The sequence below is a fragment of the Dermochelys coriacea genome, chromosome 12 (assembly GCF_009764565.3).
Source record: "Dermochelys coriacea isolate rDerCor1 chromosome 12, rDerCor1.pri.v4, whole genome shotgun sequence".
In the NCBI taxonomy this organism is placed as follows: domain Eukaryota; kingdom Metazoa; phylum Chordata; order Testudines; family Dermochelyidae; genus Dermochelys; species Dermochelys coriacea.
In genome coordinates, this window is record NC_050079.1 from 25,550,190 (window position 1) to 25,575,756 (window position 25,567).

At 42.9% G+C, this 25,567-nt stretch overlaps 1 protein-coding gene across 3 annotated transcripts in view; it reads right to left on the reverse strand.

Annotated features, from left to right (window-relative positions):
- The window catches only part of LOC119841455 (WT1 interacting protein), a 117,597-nt gene that overhangs the window by 58,900 nt on the left and 33,130 nt on the right, over positions 1–25,567 (reverse strand). For all 3 annotated transcript variants that reach the window (XR_005288552.2, XM_038368915.2, XM_038368917.2), the window contains exon 2: positions 9,015–9,116. Coding sequence is in view for 2 of the 3 variants with exons in the window: in XM_038368915.2 (XP_038224843.1) it covers positions 9,015–9,116 (102 nt within the window). In the remaining variant the exon portion in view is untranslated. The remainder of the gene's footprint in view (positions 1–9,014; positions 9,117–25,567) is intronic.

Consider the following 25,567-nt stretch of genomic DNA (forward strand, 5'->3'; position numbering starts at 1 on the left):
CCCCCTATCCACACCCCTTCCCCCTGACAGGCCCCCGGGTCTCCCACACCTATCCAACACCACCTGTTCCCCATCCCCTGACCGCCCTGCCCCAGAACCTCTGCCTCATCCAACTTCCCCCTACTCCCTGTCCCCTGACTGCCCCCGGGACGCCCTGCCCCTTATCCAAACCCCCCGCTCCCTTACCGTGTCGCTAAAGGCGCCAGGACTGGCAGCTGTACCACCCAACCAGAGCCAGCCACGCCGCCGTGCTGCCTGGCAGGAGCTCGCAATCCCACTGCCCAGAGCGCTGGTGGCATGGTGAGCTGAGGCTGTGGAGGAGGCAGGACAGCAGGGGAGAGGCTGGGGACTAACCTCCCCCAGCTAGGAGCTCAAGAGCCGGGCAGGAGGGTCCCGTGGGCCAGATGTGGCACGTGGGCTGCAGTTTGCCCACCTCTGATATATACAGCTGGGCTTTTCATTACTGGAGAGAGGCTTCAGTTCCTTTGCTGATATTAATTCATGTTTGGAACCATAAGGTAAGTGAACATAAATTACCAGCACCCCGCGGTTAGCATTACTATAGTATCTGTCTGTTCTATAAAGATTTACAAAGCCTCAGAAAGACAAATCTGAGTGACTGGCTGATTGAGCGTCTAATGCAGTCAAAGCCAATTCTCACCTTCATTTCTTTTTTCCAGGCTATCCCACCAGGGTGCAATCAAAAGCAGGTCTAAAATGTGTTATATTTTTCTGAACTCTGCCAACTACTTGTCCCATCCCCTCGAAGTGCAGAGAAGACAAGCGTTGAGTTTCATATTGACCTGGACCTATTCCATCGCTAAGAGGTTACTGTTTTACTAGCTGCCTCAGTGATTCTTCTTAGCTGAAGACACTCCCTTCCAAAATATTTAGTCCCCACTGAGTCCCACGTCAATCACCTGCCTCACACATATCACATTTCCAGGATGTGTCAAGACACACTAGTGTTTCAGCTTATGGCTAGGAAGCCTCAATGCATCTAGATGTCCATGGATGAAATCTGAATGTGGAGTCCAAGTATTAGATGAATAACATTTGTAGTTATGCCTCCAGATTTCATACTTCAGGCCATGGAGGTCAGGAAGGAATGCTCCCACATACGCAGCACTGAATCATAGAATCATAGAATATCAGGGTTGGAAGGGACCCCAGAAGGTCATCTAGTCCAACCCCCTGCTCAAAGCAGGACCAAGTCCCAGTTAAATCATCCTAGCCAGGGCTTTGTCAAGCCTGACCTTAAAAACCTCTAAGGAAGGAGATTCTACCACCTCCCTAGGTAACGCATTCCAGTGTTTCACCACCCTCTTAGTGAAAAAGTTTTTCCTAATATCCAATCTAAACCTCCCCCATTGCAACTTGAATCATTGGTGCTTGCCTTTCTCTAAGCATCAGGTATCAGCTGCTGCCACAGGGAGGATCTCAGACTGGTTAGCTCAAAGGTCTGATCTGCTCCCCAGTTTGAAACTACGGGAATGAAATGTATAGGATGTTAGCCACACAACAAACAGCCTTTCACTTTAAAGGAAGCAATGGAGCCAAAAATCCTTCCAACACTTCAACAATTTACCTCTCCGAGTGATATTAATTGGGTCGTCTCCTTTTCATGACCTCAGTGTGATCCTAGATGCCTAGAACAGTCCAGCTTGCAGTAAAAATGTTACTCACAGCTACAGCTGAATTACCCAAGTCAACCTCTGGCTGCTAAGTAGTTAAAAGCCAATGCTTAGATATTTTTATACCATAAACTCTGATTACTGACCTAGTCATCATAGGTGGACACACAGTAAACAACTCATACCCTAAGCAGGTCTAACATTGAATTATGTTTTATTCAACATAATCATAAACATTGGTAGGGAATGGAATTCAAGGCTTTACACAGCACATACTGGCAAGATGCAATTTAGGTGCAGTGCGATTCATGCTGTACTTACAAATGTGCCATGAGAAAAGAAGAACGCGAATATGCTGCTGGGAGTTCAAGAATTTTAAAAATCATCCCGAGCTCTCAGAAACATGCCATGAAGGCAAAGACATTATGGATATTACTACCGGGAAAAAGTAAACCAAGGTTCATTCCCAGTTACCTAATATGCAAAAGAACGTTTTCAGTAACTCTAGCCTTTGATAGACTCCCCTAGGCAGGCACGACAAGCAGGGGATGGCTGTAATTATTTTAATACCCATTTATATTACAGTAGCACCCAAAGGTGTCAGGTCAGGACTGGGCCCCATTATACTAGACCCTATATAAACATAAATGTGGACATGATCCCTACCCCAAAAAGTTTGCAATCTAAAGTCAAAACCTCACTCATTTTTTATGCCAGCTGGAGGACACAAACTATTTCAGGAATGGAGACTATGCTCTGAGGCTGGCAGCAACCACTGTTGTGTGAAGACCCATACCATGCCTCTTGGAGCTGCTGCCAAGGCTGTATGCTGCCACACTCCCCTATAATCTCACAATACACCCTTGTGTGTTTATACATGGTTCCAGCAATGAGCTTTCAAAACGCTGGAAACAGCCAGCGCTGTCAGTTATCAGCTGGAATTGTGAGATCTTGCACGTTGTCACTTTTATATTAAACTTCTGTATAAAAACCCAAGTGAGTGCTCCAGTCTGATCAACAACAGCTAGGAAAGAAACGCACTGCACACCTTTAGGATTGTACAATTTGCTTCTGATTTATCTTGCTATGATTTCCTGGGCCTTTTAAAATCACCCACTGAAGGAGAGATCCTATTGGGATCCAAGAAGTGGGTGAGGAGAGCCCGCCCACTACTAAAGGGCCTCCCCCAGCCTAAGGGGAGCATCCACAGGTCCGGGATTCTAAGTGAGTACGGGGGACAACTAAAGATAGAACAGGGACAGGGGTGAGGTCAGAGGGATAAATGAAGGGAACCTGACAGGGACACCGAACAGAGAACCCCGGACAGCACCCACAAGAACTCCACCTGGATGCGTGAGAGGACGGAGGATAGGAAATAAGCCCCACAGTCACAGGAGACCCCGTCTGCCAACCTCCTCTCCCTGATCTTGTAGATGGCCATTTTGGCCAGGGCTAGAAGGAGGTCGACAAGGAGGTCCCGTGACTTCGTGGAGCCACGGATAGCGAGTGCATAGATAAGAAGGTGAGGAGATTAAAGGCAAAAGGAAAGTTCGAACATTTGCCTTTATGTGAATGAGGAGAAAGTGTCAGTGGTAAAATGTATGGAATTTAATCTTAGTTCCTTGTAGCTCATTTTCTGAAAGTTTACCATCATCTGAAACTAATATAAATATAAAATTGATATCCTTCACTATAAAGATTCTTTTCCTATAGCTCTTACAACAGGAGCATTTCCATTAATATTGGACTAAAACATCACTAAAATAGCTTAACATTTTAGTGTGATACTGCTGACAAAGGTTTGAGTGCCTTGTCTGCTGAAACCTGGTGACTCGGAACAGTAACTAAAGGCATTGTTACTTTCTGCAACACGTATCTCTCGCAAAGACAATCCATAAATAGCTGCATCTCATCACCCACACTTAAGAGAACACCACTGCAAGGACACTACACTTTCAAGAGGGCTCCCATGTTCTGAAATACCACCACCTGGGATTAGATGCTGAGCATTTCAGGGATAAACTGTTCTCGTGTGTCTGCAAGTGTTCCTGGCCGTACGAATGCTTAATTCTAAAGAGAGAGAACAGTGTATCCTGCTGGGTAAATTCTCATCTCTGCTACTTGAGGATAGGCTTGGCAGAAGCTGATTTTTTTAAAAAAAAAATTTTTGACAGATATCAGTGTTTATTTTTAAGCATTTTTTTAGATTTGTCTCTATTTAAATTTTCAGTTTTTATATCTATCTGGGGGTGGGGTGGGGGGAGGATGGTTTGTGTATGCACTGTGAAACCAAAGTTTCCCGACATTTACCAATAAAAATCTAATCCTTCCAAGCCTACTTGATTCAGCAAAGCACTTAAAACACATGAGTAACTTAAAGCACTTATGCACATGCTTACGTGTTTTACTGAATCAAGGCCAAAATAAGGTTTCAGCACTATAATAGCTGAGAGAAGATTTTTGGCCCAGCATTAAAAAAAAATAATAATCTTTACAAGCTGAAATTGTTTTCTCTGAGTGATTCTGTAGGAAGGGTTACATTGTGCTGTAACACCCCATGGAAACCAGAGAGCTTTGGTTTTCACCTTACCAGAAGTGGGTTACCTGAAGTATAGAAAACTGAGCATCTCTCAGAGGCATGTCCTATAAAAGGAGCTGAGAGTCTGCACCATTCAAAAATGGAGCAATGCCACACAAGTAAAAACTGTCCAAAGGAGCCTGACACTGAGATGCTGGACATCCTCAACTGCCACAGAACACAGGAGCTAGGGTTTAACATTCATTAAGTCCACTGATTCCAAATATTACTAACAGAGGCAGAAATAGGTCATTATTTTACATTAAAAAGATCTCTACTTCCCAGGTCTCTGGCATTTTTGCTTTATCATCCTCTCTCTGTGCTCAGATTTGCAAGGTTTTTTAATTATGAGGATGTCCCAGGCCTTCTGAATCAAGACATGATCAGGGACCTCCTCCAAGACTACTAGAAATGGGCTAACACTGTGGTGTATTGAAGAATCACAATTTTTGGTGTTTTTTTAAACAGGAAGTTCAAGGGTATCATGAGTAAGGCAACAATTTAGTCACGGGTATTTTTAGTAAAAGGCATGGACAGATCACGGGCAATAAACAAAAATTCATGGCCCGTGACCTGTCCTGACTTAAACCCTGGACCCCCCCACCCCCATTTAAACAGGCATTTTTAGTATGTGTGTGGGGAGCTGCTGCTGCTGGAGGGCATGTGGGGGTGGTGGCTGCTGGAGGGGGTGCCTGGGGCCAGCAGCTCCAGTTGCCAGGGGCCACGGTTGCTCTGGCCCACCAGATGGGGACCACTGCCCAGGGCCTCAGTTGCTCCAGCCTGCCTGCTGGGGACTGCTGCTTGGGCGGCCCTGGGGCAACCACATTGGCCCCTGCAGAAGTCATGGAATCGGACTTGCATGACCTCCATGACAGACATGGAGCCCTAATCACAAAGTAATTTCATCTTTGTCCATTTACTAATATTTGCATCTATCTGATATATTTCTAGAGCACAGCTAGCCTAATGGGGTCATATTTTCAAAAGAAATCAATACACACTGAGTGCTGAGCTTGCTAAAATCTGGCCCTAAAACCTAATAATTCTGTGCTAGCCCATCTGAGATTAGGAATCCTTCACCAATATTTTTGTACTTTTAAGCTTTCCTGCTAATTATGAATTGAAGTTATCTTTCAGGAAACAGTCCTTCTAGCAATCTCCTGATGTTCCTTGTAGATTTTCTTTAGCCAATAATGTATCTGTTACCATTGAAACAAAAAATATACATGTGGAAGTGGAAGTTGTTTGATGCCCAATCAGGTGCCGTTCATTACTCAAGGGGAATTTCTTCATCTAGAGTCTTTTCCCATTTATCCAGATAATTACATTAGTTTTCCACATCAAGCATGGAGGCTCATTATCACCCTTTCAATCTCTGTAAGTAGTCTCCAAGCCACATTTCCCAAAGGTTTGAAATCTATTTTTTTAATCTTTGAATAGTTAAATATTGGGTGTTTATCTTAATTAAATGTACTTTGTGAGGTATCCAGGTCTAGCATATTTCTCCCCATTAACTAACTACCTTACACTGTCTAGACCATTTAGTGAAAAACAGGACTGGTATCTCCTAGAGGAAAGTTTGGATCATGTCTTCTTATTTTCAAAGAAGGAAGAGGAGAGATGACCCTTGCTTATCCGAGGTTTCTAAGATCTGTGTAAGTGGAGAGCACAGACCTTCGAATTTCGGAAGGAAAATTAATGTTCCAAAGGAGTAGCAGTATCTTCCTTCTGCACAGCATTTACTGCTGCCCTTATTAGGCCAAATTACCAGAACTGTATCTATGCCTGGTTGTATCTCTTCATTGAGACACAGAATTTAAAGCCAGAAAGGGCCATTAGATCATCTAGTCTCACATACTGTATATCGTAGACTATAAAATTTCACCCAGTTATGTCTCTATTAAACTCCCATAACTTGTGTTGGCTAAAACGGATCTTCCAGAAATGCGTTCAGTCTTAATGGAGAATATACCACTTTCCTTGGTAGTTTCCTCTAATGGTTAATCACCCTTGCTATTAAAAATGTGTGCCTAATTTCTCATTTGAATTCTGCAGCTTCCAGCCATTGGTTCTTGTTATGCCTCTAATCTCTGTTAGATTAAAGCAATGTTTACTACCCAGTATTTTCTCCCTGTGAAGGTTCTTATACACAGATATGAAGTCAGCACTCAGTCTTCTTTGTGATAAGCTAAACACACTGAGCTCTCTCACTGTAAGGTATTTTCTCCAGCCCTCAAATAATTTTTGTGGCTCTTTTCTCCACGCTTTCCAGTCTCCCAACATTCTTTTAAAAACATGGATGGCAGAATTGAACACACTATTCCAGTGTTGGGCTCACCAATGCCACACAGAGAGGAAGAATCACCTCCTCGCTCCTACTCACTACTTCCCTGCTTATACATCCAAGGATCACGTTAGCCCTTTTTGCTACAGTGTTGAATGGGTAGCTCACATTCAGTTGTTTGTCCACTAAGACCCCTAAATCCTTTTTAGAGTCACTGCTTTCCAGAAGACAGTCCTGTATGGCCTCCATTCCTTGTTCCTTAGGTCTGGATCCACTAGCCCTCCTTCCAGTACTGGTTTGCTTAATGTTTGAGGGGAGTTGAGTTGTTTTTTAAAGCAATTCCTAGAATCACATTACCCTAAATAAAGAATGAAGCTGATGCGTGGTTTTGTTTAGGTAAAAATCTTTTCAAGTTGGGTTGGATTTGGTCCTATTTAGAAATCTTTCAAAGCTCAGGGAAGTGGGGTCCAGAGAAATGGCTCAATTTTTGGCTCATCTCTGTAAGTAACTGAATGTATGCTTTGATTAAACATGTTTCACCTGCAATTAGACCTGTGTTGCAATATCAATAACACAGCTACCATTCAAATGCACTATGTTAGAAAGAACAAAGGATCCATAACAAAAACTTTGTTTTAACGTGAATCTTGCAGAAATCAAGCTGGTAGACAAAAAGAAATTAAAGTGTTTTCTTTCTGATCAGGGTTTGGGCTTTCTAGCATAAGAATACTGTAATGATAAGCTCACAGGACAACATGGTACACGGTTACCTAGTGTATATGCAGAAACTCATATGCCATAATGTGAATCATGGAATTCCGCTAGCACTATTTGGGGTTATGCGAGGTCAAGTCCTATGTTGCATTCAGCTAAATGTACATTGGCCACATACATACTGGGAGGTCAATCTGAAAGTTTACTGCTGCATTTTAACAACTAACTGAGAATTATATTTTGTTAATAAAATACCTTCCCCTGCCTCTAAATATTCTGTTGAAAAATACACAGAAATCTTTATGACAGTCAACATACGTCCTGACTTTTTTATCATTTGTGTTCTGCCATGCAGAGGGAGCTGTAATTTGCTCCACGTAATTAGGTTAAATTTAATTTTGGTGATGACTGGATAGATATTATCTGATATTGTATTTTGTCATCCTCTGCTTAGCAGGTTGCCCAAAGTACTTCATTCATTTTGGGAGCCAGCAAAATTGCTGCTCAGTCAGTGGCATATTTGGAGAGCAAATTACCCTTAAATTTTAGGCAAGTTTATTTTAGAACCTGATCATGGTCCAAAGTGGTTTATAAGGTTCCTTAAATTCTATGTTCATTTTTAAAACAAATATTTATCTATCTGTACAAAGCCTGAAAGAGAAAAAACCCCAAACCTTCAGCTCTCCTTTCATAAGTGAACTTTACAATGGTCTTTTCACTAGAAAGTTGTTTGGTTCAATGCCAATGATCTTTTACTCTTTTTCTAATCCTTAATTAATCCCTTTTAAAAACAATTTATGTGGTGCATATTCCACTGATGCTCAGCCTTCTGTCTGAATATATGTATCGCAACAAGATCTTTTACAGCAAGGCTAATGTTCATAAATTACGAACGTAAATCCATATTTAGGCACTTCAGTAAAAATGAACTGATTTTTCAGAATTGATGACTGGCAGCTCCTATTGAAATCAATGGGAATTTGTGTGTGATTAGCACTTTTTAAACACACGCCTCTGAGGTGCCTAAATACGGATGTCATTGCCTAACTTTAGGCACCCACTTTTAAGAGCTTTGGCTCTATTTTCTAACATTTATGAGGTCTTCAGACCAGGTAGAATACCCGTCTTGTTAAAATACATCAATGTGAGTCACTATGAATTGAAAACAGACGAGTTTCTCAGTAGCAAAGCCATGCTTTTTTGCTAAAAATCACATACAGTGTGTGGAGACCATTCCTTTGACATGCCTGCAGATTCAAAGAAATCCTACAAGCTATTGGAAGGGGCATGGAAAGTTCTGGAGGAAAGAATTAAAAACAACTGCCACCAAATGCTGTAGCAGTTTTAGAGCCGAATTTTCAACATGCGGTCTCCATTTCTGCACGTTCAAACGTGCATGTGCAATTTTGCAACATGCTTGAATGTGCAAACATTTGTATGTGCATAAAATGAATTTTGCCTGCATCAATTCTATTGTTTGTGTGCAAAAATTATAATGCACGTAAAGCTCCACAAAAAGGGATTTATGTACACCAAGTACCACAGAGGCCAGGCCAAAGCCCCTTTGAAAATGTAACACTTAATGTCAATGAAGTATTAGATTTAGATCCTCTTGTTTAAGAAAGTGCAGCTGGATGCTTAGAGATGGAGCATGCTCAGTGTCATTAATCACCAGACTTGAAGCTGGTGATGTGAGTGGGAATTTTGCCTTAGTAAGGACTGCAAGATCAGGCCTTAGGCTGTCAGATGTTAAACGAATACACACAGTGGAAGGAAGCCACTAGACACCATAGATCTGACTTACCGCAAGAGCAGCATGTGAAGCAGTTGGTGTGGTAGAGGTTACCCATTGCTTGGCAAGCCTGGCTTGCTCCATAGACGCCCTTTCCACACTTTATACAAATACCTAGGAAGAAGAAAGAGACTTATCAGAATCCTCAGCAGTTCTAAAAAGCAGCTGTTGGCTATTGATTTGTAAACATTTATTGTGCCCTCATCAAGCCCTAAAACAATGCACTAATGATCCTAATAGAATCCAGACACCAGAATTGATGGCAGGCATCTTGAGTGAAAGGACTACGTTAAAACCAATCAAAAATAAAAGGCAGAAAATCCTAGCGTGGCTGGTGAAACAAAGTATGAAGAGCTAGGCTGGCCAAAGCACACAGAAATCCCCCGGAGACAGGTAGAGAAGGGACAGGAAATCTGAATGCCCGCTGGAAAGAATTCGGACTTCCAAAGAAAAACAGCGGCAGTCTTCTATACAAGGTAAGTGATCTCAACGCAACATGTTACATTCAGCATTACCAGTAAAACAAACAATTTGGTCAAACAGTGTCAGAAAAAAAAAGCATTTATTTTGTTCTCTCCAATAAAGTAATCACCATATCAATAGTGAACTGAAGTCCATAAGAAGCTCAGTGAAATGACCCTGTCAGTCATATGTAATTTTAACTTTATGTTAGTAATACTTAGCCCCTACATACTGGGAATTTTATAAAACAAAAGGCAAGACATCTACCCCTTGTAATCTGGGTTTTCAGATCGGATTCTACTTGGGCTACTTAGTGCATATTGTAGCAGCTACACTTCTATTTTTAGCAAGCTAGCTTGTTCAGAACTAGCACCCATATGTCTACCAAAGCTGGAATTACACCTCCAGGCTCCACTGAAGACAGACCCTAATGGTGCAGACTTGACAGGGAGTTCTGCCATTGACTTCGGTGGTGTCTGGATTCTACCCTAAAGATCTGCTCCTGCTCCTATTGAAATCAATGGCAATTCGTACCAGTTTTGTGCAAGAGAACAGTTGAAGATCCCAGCATAGCTGTGGCAAAGCCAGTTAGCTACTGCTGCTGCAGAGTTCAGAGAAAGATTTGTGATTTGGGTAGGTGCTACAAAAAGTGTGGTTAGTTTTCTCATGGTAAGGGAGTGATAGGTGGCTGATTATATAGAACTTGCAAATTTCCATTGTTCAGATACTTTTCCTGATGAGATTGTAACTATTTTAAGGTAGGTCAAATGTGTCTCCTAAAACTCTTGAAGCGACATTGAATTAATCCCTGACATGCTTGATTTTCATGGATTTGTGGCCATTTACAACAGAGATTAATTTGTCTTTGTGTCTTTAATAAGGAATTTAATACATAAAACACTGTTTACCTCCTTGTTTGTTTTCCTGATATATGTCCATTGGTCCATGACTTGCCTGATTTAACTGTGCAGTATGCAGTGCAGCTGTATCCATGTTGGTCCCAAGGTATTAGAGAGACAAGATGAGTGCGGTAATATCGTTTATTGGACTAACTTCTGTCGGCGAGAGAGACAAGCTTTCGATGCTAAGGAAGAGTTCTATGTAGCTCGAAAGCTTGTCTCTCTCACCAGCAGAAGTTGGCGCAATAAAAGATATTACCTCACTCATCTTGTCTCTCTAATTGTGTAGTGTAAATTAATAAAGTCAATGTGGTTTTGAAATTGCTTTAGGAGAACATAAAATATGCTTTTGCTTCAATTATCTTCTGTAATTAACCTACTTGTATGCTGGTTAAGGCCCTGATCCTGCAAACATTTATACATATGGTTAACTTTAAAACAACAAGGAGTCCGGTGGCACCTTAAAGATTAACAGATTTATTTGGGCATAAGCTTTCGTGGGCTAGAACCCAGATGAAGTGCCTAATCACATCAGCCACACTATCAGAGGCTTGTTCACCTGCACATCTACCAATGTGATATATGCCATCATATGCTAGCAATGCCCCTCCGCTATGTACATTGGTCAAACTGGACAGTCTTTACGTAAAACAATAAATGGACACAAATTAGACGTCAAGAATTATAACATTCAAAAACCAGTTGGAGAACACTTCAATCTCTTTGGTCACTCGATTACAGACCTAAAGTTGCAATTCTTCAACAAAAAAACTTCAAAAACAGACTCCAACGAGAGACTGCTGAATTGGAATTAATTTGCAAACTGTATACAATTAACTTAGGCTTGAATAGAGACTGGGAGTAGATGGGTTATTACACAAAGTAAAACTATTTCCCCTTGTTTATTCCGACCCCCACCCCCCACTGTTCCTCAGACATTCTTGTCAACTGCTGGAAATGGCCCAGCTTGATTATCACTACAAAAGGTCCCTTCCTCTCCCTCCCCCCCCCCCCCGCCCCGTTGATAATAGCTCACCTTAAGTGATCATTCTTGTTACAATGTGTATGGTATCCATGTATGGTATAAAGAAAAGGAGTACTTGTGGCACCTTAGAGACTAACAAATTTATTGGTATGCATCCGATGAAGTGAGCTGTAGCTCACGAAAGCTTATGCTCAAATAAATTTGTTAGTCTCTAAGGTGCCACAAGTCCTCCTTTTCTTTTCAGAGTAGCAGACTAACACGGCTGCTACTCTGAAACCAATTTTTCTGGCCTCCCCATATACCTCCCAAGAGATTTCTCCTCCGCCCTCCTCCTCTTTCTGGAGTAGAAATTAACAGTTTTGGTATAGCTCTAATGTTGCTGTCTCTCTCTATGGTTGTGTATTTTGACTAACGTACAGGGATAATGGGTTAAAAAAGTATATTTTGAAAAAACTCCTTTGTGTTACAAAATTATTATATTTAAATAAAAAAAAGAGTTTTACAAATTGCATATAGTTTTCAACATTTATACTCTTAACTGAGTTCACCTATCTCAGATCATGAAAATAGACTAGTCAGTTTCACCTTTGTTGTCTGATTCCCATGCACTAGCAGGGGAATATTTAAACCTAAGCAAAACTGTCTTCATTTAAATAAAATAATAAAGAAATAATAATAATGCATCCGATGAAGTGAGCTGTAGCTCACGAAAGCTTATGCTCTAATAAATTTGTTAGTCTCCAAGGTGCCACAAGTACTCCTTTTCTTTTTGCGAATAATGAAACTGTTTCTATTAATATTGGATTTTATGAAACCTTTAAAGTTTTTGGTGCTAAAGTACCTGACAATGTCCTTTTAACACCATTGAATCTCAATGCCCCAAATTAAACCTGTGATAGCAAAACTCTTCCAGAGAGATCTATCCAACTGCCCTGTAAACAAAATTGTAAGAAAATGTTGATTCTGGGGCTAAGTATGGAATCAGATTTAATATAATAAATGAGAACTTTACTGTAGTAAGTTGACTACCTGCAGGAGCTCAACTATTACCTCTTTTTTTTTTTTTTAATACCAAAGAGGACTATTATTTACTATAAGTTAATGATTCATTTGCTGGTGAAAGTTATTGATCCCTCTAACATTCTGATCCAAAAGTGCAGCCACTTCACTCAACTAATGTTGCAACAGACACCACACATGACAAACCCACTGTCAGAGCAGTCAGTCAGAGTAACAAGTGAACCCCTCTATCTTCCCTATAACTTACTGGGAAACTCTAGAATCAACATAGTCTCTTATGTCCTTATAACACCCTAGAGGCACCCTGGGGCAGGAAGGGTTGCACATACAATACAATAGTCACACATTCACTTTTGAAACGGACAGTCTGTTCTTTTAGCTTAAGGCCCTGGTCAACCTTTCACTTTAATTTGGGTAAGAGACCCAGATAAGAATAACCCTTTCAGAGTTCCTGTCACTACTACCAGCCATCTTCACCCATTCTGTCCACCCTTTCATAACATTAGTGCACTTGTGATTGACTGCCACTAACATCTCAACTCGGAGGTGGAATATTCATGTATACAGAAAGAAAAGGAGTACTTGTGGCACCTTAGAGACTAAAATTTATTTGAGCATAAGCTTTCATGAGCTACAGCTCACTTCATCGATATGCATCCAATGAAGTGAGCTGTAGCTCATGAAAGCTTATGCTCAAATAAATTTGTTAGTCTCTATGGTGCCACAAGTACTCCTTTTCTTTTTGTGAATACAGACTAACACGGCTGCTACTCTGAAACCTGTCATGTATACAGACACACCTTCGCCCTTTTCCTGCTGATTTGTACTTCAAGGATGGCTGAAAACAATAGTCTACATTTTCCTGAAATGTCTCTCTTTGCGATCTCATTCGCAAAATGTCATTAAATGCCAGACCTACTGCAGTCAAGAACCATCGTGGTATATAAAAGCGATCACCTCTTTTTTTTTAATCTGTTCACCCATTGGGCCATCAATAGGGTGACCATATTTCCCTATGCTGAATACAGGAGACCTGGTAAAATTACTTTTATTCAAGCGAGTTCAACGGCAATCAATCCAAACTATGCAGTACAAATGTTCAAATTAACATCAAGTTGACTGAGCCGCCGTTAAAAAGAAACACTGCTGTTGTTGGATTATTTTTATTTACCTTCTTATCTTTAAGGCTTTAGGGTTCACAGAGTGAGGGGTGACACACAGACCCCTATTCCCTCCCCCGCACACACACACACACACACACACACACACACACACAGGGAGAGCGACACACACACTCCCATACACCTCATTCACACACCTGATCCTCCCTGCCCAGCACTCTCCGCCTTCCATGCCTTGCTGGGCCTCCGGGACAGACCCACCTCTCCTGGAACCTGACTGGAGGGGCTTCAGCGAACCCAGCCAGAGAGGTGGTCTGTAAGGTGCCACAAGGACTCATTGTTTTTCCAGCCAGAGAGGTGGCTCAGCAGGGGAGGGCGCCTAGGGGACGGAGCCGCCCCGTGCTCGTTCGGAGCAGGACCCAGGGCTGAAGAGGGCTGAAGCTGCAGGTTTGGGACATGAACAGACTGGAAATTCCCCCCTTCCCTTCGGGTGTTCCCCTCCCCCCGCCCCGGCCACTCCAGAGCTTAGCTGAGGGGTGGAGAGTCTTCCCCATGCCAATGCTCTGCAGGGCTTTGGCACATGCTGGTCTCGGCACCTCCTGGCCAGCACCCCAGCCCAGAGGGTCTTGGGCTTTCCTGGAGCACCAGGGGAAGGAAGTGGGGGAAGGAAGGAGCCTGCCAGCCAGGCTGCTGGTGAGCTCAGTGCTCTGACCAGTGTCAGGTTCTCCACACAGGGCTGGGAGCGGGACACATCCCGCCTGGGGGGATCTGGTAGAGCAGCAGGGCTAGAGGGGCAAAGCAGGGAGAGTATAGCAAGAGGGGGAGCACATAAAGGGCTGATGGGTGGGCAGCAGAAGCAACATATAACTGGCCGTTGCCTGGCGCCTTCCTGCACTCACCAGCCACTGCAGCTCACAGTCAGAGATGGGCAGAAACGGGACAGGGCACTATTGGCCGAGAGTCTGCATGCAGCGAAGATAGTGCTGATGGACCAGCAGGGGGAGCGGTTGGCCCCGCGCGCTGCATCTTCGCCCCACCACCAGCCTTGCACACCTATTCCCATTGTTGGCCACTGGACCCCCCCCCATCCCAATCACTGCTGGTGGGCAGGATCTGGCCAGCAGCAGGATCCGCCAGTAGTGATGGTGGGGAAATGGGCAAGTTATCCCATATCTTCTGTTTTTAAGAAAAAGTCGGGACACCTGCAGGAGGGCTTAAATACGGGACTGTCCCCTTAAAAACGGGACATCTGGTCACCCTAACCATCAGAAGCAAGTGAATTTTTTTTTATTGTGAATGGTTTATTTACACAGCCCTCCCCATCATATGATTCATTATGAGCAGCTGTCAGTTTTTTAGTTCATTTTCGCTAAAAGATTGGTCATTAATTGCAGGAATGAATGACCACAGAGATGACTGGCATTCTAATAAGATTTCATGTATAATTCCATTTATATATTTTGAAAAATATATATGCAGCTGTGGTGTGAGCTCATAATGCCCTAGAAAAATCACGCATGTGCAGGTTATTTATGGTCAGTTTTCCACCAATCGCAATCCAGGCTGTGTGTTATTAGTTTGGTAAGACGCCATACTTAATAGCAACACTGCATTTTGTTTAAGCTTTATTTCTAAATGCCTGTTGAATTTCCTATGAAGAATGCGCTATTATGGAGCAGGCATATCACATTCTGGAATTCTATTGTGTGTCACTGTTTGAATCTACTGTTTCCAACCTTTGTACAACTCATGTGCTTTTCTTGTCTCTCCTTTCCCATCAGTGTGATTATTCCAGACCTACAGCTGAGAATGTTCGGAGCTGCTCAGGATGAAGTGGAACTGAATGGGCAAAGGTGTCCTTTGTGCTCTATCCTGATACCAGGCTCATTGTAAATTAGAGCACTTTATGGGTTGTGCTAATTTATGCCAGCTGCCAACAGCCTCATTAGGAGATCACAGGGATGTCCTGGCTGCAGAAAGCAGGGATGAGATAGGCATTGCCACAATGACTCTACCCGATCCAAGTATCCCCTCATGCAGAGAATCCTCCAGTATCCAGATCAGGGTGTAGGGTTGCTTCACACTGCCAGCATGGTGCAAAGCAGCCCCAACACATCTGAGGATTGGGGCCATTAGTTTCCTCTGGAGTAGCCAGCTCAGCCTTCAGCAGTGTAAGAATGCAGTCACTGTGACCTCACAGCCCATTAACATGGAATCGACTGCATTTTCACATGTAGATAATACAGACACAAGGAGATCAGAGTCTGATAGATGCTTGGTATCGCTCTTTAGCTAGAGAGATATTACATGATGCTGTGTGTAAAGGCATTACTGGCATTAGTATAAAGGTTCTGTGGGCATGAGTATGGGATAGCTGCTCTCCGCCAGGGTACATCCTTGAGCTCATACTACATACACCTTAACATATTTGCTTGAAGATAAGGAAGAAGTCAAAGTAGAGAATAATCAAGCACATGCACAATGGACCTCGGCAAAAGAGCACAAACAATTAATGCTGGAAACTGAGACTTTTGATTGAAATTAGCTAAGCAAACTCCCCACTGCTCCCCAGATAGTATGAAACTAATCCAATTCCTCATGATGATGAATTGCACATACTTTCTCAAAGCTGCCTTACTGAGAAAGCAATGATCTGAATGCAACTGGGACAAGTCTTTCCAAAGCTGAATAATGCTCAGTGACTGCTTTTTTGGAAGATCAGAACAGTGACACATTTTCTGTCTAATACACACAGAGATAGTTGCTAATTTAAGAATTTTATCAACCCGGACAATGTTTTCAGATATATTCAGTGACTTTGCTTCAAACTGAAATGTTAAGACAACAGCACAATGTATCAGAGCAAAGGTATCAATCACAGTCTGACAGACCCAGTGTGAACTGGAGAATTCCCCAGCATGCACTTTGACCAGAGATGGTTCCAGACTGGAGCCTGTATTAAAAACACCCCTAGACTTGGTGAACAGCATATTCAGGGCCCATATCTACTCTTGACAAGTGTTCACAGTGCTCTCTTGACCATCAAATTGTTGGCTGGAGATCTACATATTTCCCCAGGTCCCCTAATGATAGAGAAACCAATGGGCCAGAATTTGGAACCATGTTTTCTGTGATCCAGTTAAAGGGTTATCAGGTGAGTAAATACACTTTAGGTCCAACTCCGGCCTCAGTTACATGCATGAAACTCTCCTTGGGTCAAATTCTGCCCTCACTCAAATGGCACAGCCCTACGGCAGTCAGTAGAGTAACGCGAGTCTCAGAAAGGGAGAAGAATTTGTCCTGCTGACTTCAATGGGAGCAGCATGTGTGAGTTGGACGGGAATCTGGCCCTCTTTCTCTTTTCTTTAATTTGACAGTGTGCCATGAATCAGAAACGAACCGCAGCTTTCTTTCCCCCCACATCATCTTTCACTGAGATAAATGCTACATACAGTGTACAGTAAGAAATGCCCACTCCCTGTCATTATACATTAGGGTAAAGTTAGCATTAACATATGGCACAGATAAATCTTTGGCTACATGGTCCCATTCACAAACCAATGGGAGAGCAAAAGGATTGGGCATGTATAGTATCGGGTTATTGCAGGATCCATTTCTCTCTCACACTAGTTGAGAATTGTCTTTCTGCACATCAGCTCAGAGGTGAGTCAGGGGCTTGTAGAAGGGCAGGAGATTCAAACACATAAGGACATGAAGAGAGAAGCTGTGTGGGTCAAGTACATGTCTTAATTCAATTTAGAGAGACAGCTAACTGAACAAGACTGAGGGTAAAAAGCCAGAGAAGGAATATGTGCTCAGCGGCCCAACCAGCGAAGAGAGGAAGGACATGTGAGGTAGGGAGTTGGATTAAATGCTTGTGTACCACAGACAGAATCTAACCTGGATTGCAGCAGCCAGGAGATTCTGAACGGACTAGAGAGAAAAACTCCTTTCCCTTTTAGAAAATAACATGGGAGGGATCTTCAAATGTGCAAGTCATATGCCACTCAGAGGCTGAGAGGAAATATAAACCCACTCCCTACTCAGGCTCCAGTGGCTGGGGATGATGGGGGAGGAGAGCCACGCTTCTGGAACTCTCATTCTCAGGGCTCCCGCCACCTTCATCTATCAAAACTACCTCTTGCCAATAGGTTGTAATCCTCCAGTTACTAAGGCTCTAATAAATTTTCCCAGTCCTGAATATACAATATAAAATAAGTAAAAGCCCTGTTCACAACAGATCCAGCAGGAGGATCCCAATTGCATAGTAACCAACATGACTGCACAAAAATCAGAGCACGCTCCTTCGCATAGATAAGAAAAGCATGATGCAGGAACCTGCTGACTAAGACTACATCATACTGCCTTCTCCGACAGGGGTGAGGTCAGCAGATAACACAAACGTGAATACACCTGAGAATGCAGAAGTTCCCCACAGTGATACAGGAAAGAATGGAGACCATTTGCAGGTAAACATTTTAAATCCCTGTTTTAAATCATAGGCTGTTCATGCCAGGAATCTTGAGGCTTCTAAGCCTAACCGTGGTCTGGCTCTATTTAAACAGAAACTATCTCTGTATGATACTTTAGAAAGTAATGACTCACCATGGCAGTGCAGGCTAATAGAACAACAGCTCACACAGGCCAGAGTGCTGGAACTGGCTACACTGAGCGAAGAAGTGTTGTCCAGGCTACATTGGTACCTAGTAAAATTACTGTTTAAATAAAGTCAAAATTAGAATCACGTGCCAGGAAATGAAGCTTTTTTAAATTATTAAACCTTCCCCTGGGTTGCTACCAACCTTGTTCTCTTTCTCATGGAAACAGGATAAAGCTATTGCCACTAACTGGCTACAGCCTCCAGATATCTGTCTATTTTTATCAATCTACTAACTTAAATGCACTCCATCCCCATAGCATCTGTGCCTCTTGTAACAGAAATAGCTTGATTACTTTATTGTGTGTGTGTGGTTGGGGGGGGGGGGGAGATAGGGAGATGAGTTTTGCTCAGTTTTATCTCTTGCAGAAATGAATTCTATATAGTCTACCTCCAATTCCCATCACAGTTCTGATTCCCTCACTCATGAGCCTCTGTCTATTGGCTAATAATTTCATCGTTCCAGTAGGATATAGCTGTCATCGGAGATCATGGCCGCGGAAGGAGATGCTAGGCCAATCCCATGAAGGACTTTGGATATCAGGCCACAGAACCTCGACTCTCTTTTATATTCATTGGGGAGTCAGTGCAGAGCACCAGGGTGAAGCATTTGTTTGTGGCATCAGCTATGATAAGTAGATGGGCTGCTACATTTTATACCAGTTGGAGTATTTTCAGGGCAAGTGGTTTCATACCTAGATACAGTAAAGATGATGGTGGGGAATCTGAAACTGCACTGCTGTAGAACGTCCAACACTGCATTTCCCTGGCTCTACGTTTTAGCAGTTATAAGCCCAAAGAACATCTAGACAGATGGATTGAGGTATGCTAGCTACAAATCAAGTGGACTACAAGCACAGCCAAGTGGAGGATGTCATGGGAGACTGTATCAGTTCTGATTAGCAGCTGTTGGAAATTGGAAGGCTTTTCTGCCATTTAAAGTAGATTCAACTAATCAAATGAAAGTGAAAGACACTAAGCTGATGACACTAAGCTGGGGGGAAGAGATAGATATGCTGGAGGGTAGGGATAGGGTCCAGAGTGACCTAGACAAATTAGAGGATTGGGCCAAAAAGACATCTGATGAGGTTCAACAAGGACAAGGGCAGAGTCTTCACTTAGGATGGAAGAATCCCATGCACTGCTAAAGGCTGGGGACCAACTGGCTAAGCAGCAGTTCTGCAGAAAAGGACCTGGGGATTACAGTGGATGAGAAGCTGGATGTGAGTCAGCAGTGTGCCCTTGTTGCCAAGAAGGCCAACAGCATATTGGGCTGCATTAGTAGGAGCATTGCCAGCAGATCAAGGAAAGTGATTGTTCCCCTTTATTTGGCACTGGTGAGACCACATCTGGAGTATTGTGTCCAGTTTTGGGCCCCCCCACTACTGAAAGGATGTGGACAAATTGGGGAGCGTCCAGCAGAGGGCAACGAAAATTATTAGGGGGCTGGGGCACATGATTTACAAGGAGAGGTTGAGAGAACTGGGCTTATTTAGTCTGCAGAAGAGAAGAGTGAGGGGGGATTTGATAGCAGCCTCAACTACCTGATGGGGTGTTCCAAAGAGGATGGAGCTAGGCTGTTCTCAGTGGTAGCAGATGACAGAACAAGGAGCAGTGGTCTCAAGTTGCAGTGGGGGAGGTCTAGATTGGATATTAGGAAAAACGATTTCACTAGGAGGGTGGAGAAGCACTGGAATGGGTTACCTAGGGAGGAGGTGGAATCTCTGTTACAGGTTTTTAAGGCCCGGCTTGACAAAGCCCAGGCTGGGATGATTTAGTTGGTGTTAGTCCTGCTTTGAGTAAGGGGTTGGACTAGGTGACCTCCTGAGATCTCTTCCAACCCTAATCTTCTATGATTCTATGAAAGCCTGAAGCTAGTGCAGTAAATGCTCATTGCTTCATATAGTACCTGAAATTACTGCTGTGAACCATGAAATTACTAACTACCTGCACTGAGTTGACTCTGCATTACCTGTTGGGAAAGAATACATCTTGGGTGCATCCACACCACTCTCCTTTATTCTGCCTTTTGATGCTCATGATGCATCCTTCGGAAGTGAACCAGTATCAGCGATTCACAGCCCTCTTGTTCTGATCAGCACTGTGACATCAACCCATTGATTTACAAACAGTCATTCATTTTTCTACTTTTTGGCCCTGTGTCAGGCAATGTCTGGTTGACTCATGCTCACTTGAGACTTAACGTCAGTGGCCAAGGACCTTCCTTCTCTAAGTACTGGAAGACAATTGTTCTGGGGGCCCAGTCCCTCAGCTGCAGCACTCTGAGTTGCCTTGCAGAGGGATCAGAGTTTGGAGTTGGGTCACAGTCTCTCGCAGGTGAGTCAGTCTGAGTTGGGGCAGCTCCATTGGTGATTCACAAACATGAGGGTGAAGAGAGGAGCCTTAGAGAGAACACTCACAACAGCAATAGTGACCTATGCTGGATAACAGGAGGGAGAGTGATGCTTCAGAGAGAAACCTCACGTCTCTCCACTATTCCAACAGGCCCATGGCGTTGCAGTGCTTACCACAGAGAGGGAATTTTGAGATCCACTTACACTGAGTACTGGGGTGATGCCCAATGGAATGGAATGTGGTAGGAACATAAGAGGGAAACATGCCTCATTAAAAACCTAAAGGCTCACCTATCCCACTCATCACCTGGGGCCCAAACTTTGGGTTTCTGAGACTGCCTCAAGCCAAACTGAGGGAAGCAAGGAAGCCAGCCTGCAGGCTAGGGAGACAGAATAAAGTGCCACTCTCACTCCAGCCCATAATAGCAGAGGGTATAACACTAGTACAGTATATGCACAATTGACTCCTCTGCACCTTTCTGGCTATGAAGCAGGTGTGCAGTGCAGCTGACTGGGGGGGTGGGGGGCAGGCAATCAGCCCAGCTGTGTATTCACACAGATTTATGGAGACAGTAGTTCTTTGCTGTGTGCTCTCTCCAAAGGAAAGAAAAAAGTAGCAAAAGAAATGAGAATTCACTGCTCATGCTACACATACTAGGCAATGGAAGGGATTTGTCCAAAGCTTCAGACTACAACTGCACTAGTAGCGACATGAAAGTATAATCAAGTTTGCTTGGAAATGTTTGTTTTTAATTAAGAAAAATACGGTAATACATTCCAGGGCTTTAATATGCACAAGCTCATTTGGCTGTCTGCAGCAACAGACGGAGAAGATCATCTGAGCTCGGAGTTAAGGCTACTGCTCGCTCTGGGCTATGGAGTCGGCATAACTAAGGCTAAAACCTGGCCTTCTGTCTCTAGATTATGGTAGCTTTGCAGACAACTTAAAACAGCATGCGATTCTGCTTACTGTATTGGCCCCAATAAGTAAGCAGAGCAGTGAGACCTGGAGATTAAATTAGAGGCAATAATTATGAATTTTCTGGTTTTGTGAGGGTTTCATGCCCTTTTAATATATTTGCATATCTGTTCTGGAGGCAGAAAACCTGCCTTACAGAGGCATATTTAAGAAGCCTGCTGAAAATGTTGCCCCTTTGTGTTTATTGCAATTACATCCCTGTAATACACACATCTAATGATCACAGCACAGAACTAAGCTAGGAACACCAACATTCCAATGCCCTTTCTGACAACGATTCCCATGATAGTCTTGGGCAAACAATTTAACTGGCCTGTGCCTCAGTTTCTTCATATATAAAATGAGGAGCACAATACCTGTCCCATTGGGATTTTGTGAGCATTAACCAGGTAATGTTTATAAAGTGCTTTGAGGAAGATAATTAATTTAGCATAATTGTTTTGCCCAGTGTTTTGGAAAATGATATGCAAATCTCCAGGAGGACAGCCAGCTAGACCTTTCAGGGGTAAAAGGGGGGAAAAATTGGAGAAGCTTACATACCACATATTAGGGTATCTGTGAAACCAGAGATAGCAAAAATGATACCAAAAGTATTAACAATCCACCAGTACAGCCCCAAACTACCAGGCAAGTCAGAGATTTGAGAATATCAGTTGCACACTCTTCAAGCTGGAGAGACTCTCTTTTCATTACATTTGTCTGTCATTTCAACTGTGAGTCATCATTTTAATATATGGCAGAAAAAGGTCATATTACAGCTGCCTTACTTGACATATTTAAAATGGGTTCATGATTAAACAGGGAGTCTAATCTAAAAGTTTCCAGGTGCACTTTTCTATTTTCTTAGATAATAGTCTATTTCCAGAACGAGCATGACATTCTGAAAAAAGCACGTCTTACGTAACCATGTTTGGTTATAAATTAAACAGGTCATTCCATAAGTAGTTATACCTCTACAGCTGACATGTAATTGACACCTACACTATAAAGGCACTACAACCACTGGTTTGCCAATTGTGTGTGTTTTAAATGTGCAGGAATATAAATAAGATAGTTAAAAATGTGTGTAAACGTACATAGATTATATATAGGATTGGCAGGATTCAACTTTTATTTTTTATAATTTTGATGAATTGTATCAATTTAAGATTTTTATCTGTTTAAATATTCAGTTCTGCAAAATTATGGGTTTTAAGCATCTTTTCATTTGTATAATTTTAAATTTTCACAATTTAAATTATGGGAGGGTCACAAAATCATTTAATGACAGGAGATGCTGAAATTCCAAAAAGGTTCAGAGCCCAAAAGTTTACATTGCTTTATAACTGTTAAAATATTGTCAATATCACATATCCAAATATACAAAGTAGATATCCTTAAATAAAACCCTCAGAAGTTCTCAAGCAGTAGTTTTCTTATTTTCCCTATCTGTAAATTTCTATTATTTATGGAAATTTGTTTTGCCATTTTGTGCGTGTACGGTTAAAAAAAACATTTGCTGACATTTACTGATAAAAATATAATCCTTCCAAGTTAAATTAGATAGATAGATACTCACTAAAAGGAAGCTGATCACTACTGAGCAATGTCTCCTTACATAAGCTGAAATCTACTAGGTTGCTCCAAGTAAAGTGAATCACTGAGGGTACGTCTACACTGCATAAACCACCCTTAGCACAGAGTGTCAGAGTCCAATTGACTTGAGCTCATGGGGCTTGGACTGTGTGGTTAAAAACTGCAGAGTAGATGTTCAGGCTCAGGCTGGAGCCCAGACTCACCCTCTTCCCTCATGAGGTTCAGAGCCCAAAAGTTTACATTGCAATTTTTAGCCCTGGAGCCCAAGCCCCGCAAGCTCAAGTGAGCTAACCTGGGCCAGCCACAGCCATGCTGCAGGTCTTTTATTGCTGTGTAGACGTACTCTGGAGGGCCTGTAAATACTGTAAGGATGAACACAGGAAACTTTATGCCTTCCTGTAGGACACCCTTTATAAAGGACAGTTTCAGAGCGTTGTTTTTCAGTATAGGTTTTGCCATCTACAGCTCAAGAAGGATTTTCATTCTAAAATAACTCCTCCGACACCCACCCCATTTTCCCTGAGTTTTTTTATTGGACAGAGAACACTCTTCTCTGCCCTTGCAAGGCCCAGTCCTGCGAGTGGCCCAGCATATACTGCAACTACTGAGCACCTTTCTGTCTCATTTGACTTCAGTAGGAATGGAGGTAGGGTGAGCAGATGTCCCGATTTTATAGGACAGTCCTGATTTTGGCATCTTTCTTATATAGGATCTTATTACCACCCACTCCCGGGCCCGATTTTTCACATTTGCTGTCTGGTCACCCTAAATGGAGGGTCACAGCTTTCTGCAGGATCAGACCATCAGAAAAGCCTGCCCCGATCCAACAAGAGGAAAACCCATGGGATATTCAGTCAAATATAGCACTAGCAATAAGTAAACAGGATATTCTAATTTTTTACTTTTCCCCCAGAGAAACAATAAAATACATTGCTATATATGCTGGATAATTTCCTTCCTATGGGTCCAGCTCAACAAAAACACACAGCCAGCTTCCGTAGCATGGAGGAAGCTTCTGTAGACTCGGCCACATTCCCATGTGTACACTGTTGCAGTTGTTGAGCTGAGATCTAAACAAGATAATCGGTATTTGTTGTTTCTCTATCAGTTTTGTGTTTGTGATAAAAGTCTCACTAGGGGACAGCCTGGTGCTCTGTACAGCTGCGAAGGGAGATGGGTTCAGTTTTTGTTCCTGGTTGCTTGCCCCATGAGTCAGCTGTGCCTGGGAGCTGGGAGGGTTGCAAAGGTAGCATTGCTCAGCCCTGTAGGAAAGGACACACCTCATTTTGCTTGTGGTGAGTGGCTGTGGGGGAGAGGCCTGATTCACTACTCCCTGGCACCTGGTGTCATCATTTATCCCGTGAAAAATAGGAGCAAAATGGGTATAAAATGCTAGCAAATCAGAATTGTTTTACAGCCTCTTTCTCCAGGTGAAAGATGGCACAGGCTACAAGGCAAAGGAGAATCAAAGCCATGACCTCCACTGGAAGAGCTAAAAGTTGCACTATGCCACTAGGAAAGTCTAAGGGTACATCTACACCGCAGCTCTGAGGGAGCCTCCCAGCCCAGATAGACAGACTTGCACTAGCACAGCCCAAGGGGCTTATTCTCCGGTTGGCTTGTTTGAGTAGCTCCCATTAATGCCCATGAAAATTAGCATGCCTGCTGAGGGGAGACTGGTGCAAATTTTCATCCCCAGGCACAAAGAGATGGGCATAAACATGTGTCCATGTCTGTTGTTCCACCCACATGTTAAATTTGCATTGTCTGCGTAAGTGCACCTGAGTCTTCAACTCAAGCTATAGACACTTATCTCCTGTGTGGATCAGGCACGAGGGGGACACATAAGACACATGGGCCAGTGGGTTACAGAGGAAAGACCTGCAAATGCAACATGCCTGTGCCCATTTTTCCAGGTGACCTGTTGTGCCTGCAGCCAAAACTTGGCTTGTAACTTCTACAAAGAAACCTGTGGTCATTCCACAAGTGCGAAGCTGCTCCTATTAAAGAACATGCGTCATGAACTAACTAACTGTTTGGCACAGAGAGGAAAACAGCGATGAACTACTTGGGATTTCATGGTGAACATCGAAGCCTCTCTACTTTAGAGGAGAGGGGATTTCTTGGAGAAATAAAACAGTCCTTTAACTATATAGAACACTTGTGCTGGATTGGTCACCCCAGAGACGGATCTCCTTTAGCCACGAAAGAGACACCATATGGGCAGCTGGAGTAAAAGCTACCTCACAGCACAACGGTCACCTTCACCATGACTGGCAGGGATCACTTCTAGAAGTAGGCAGTTGCTTCATCCTCCACATCCATGCTGCTCTCAGACTCCGTACCGATACTGACAAAGGTGCTTATTATCGAGTGGAATTTTGGAATATGGACAGCTCTCCAATCGGCAGTAGACAGAAGATCTGGATTGGACTCGCATGGGTAAACTAGAGGTGAAAAGCTCTATAATCCCATGGGCCACCACTGCCCATACATTACTCACTTTAATGAAT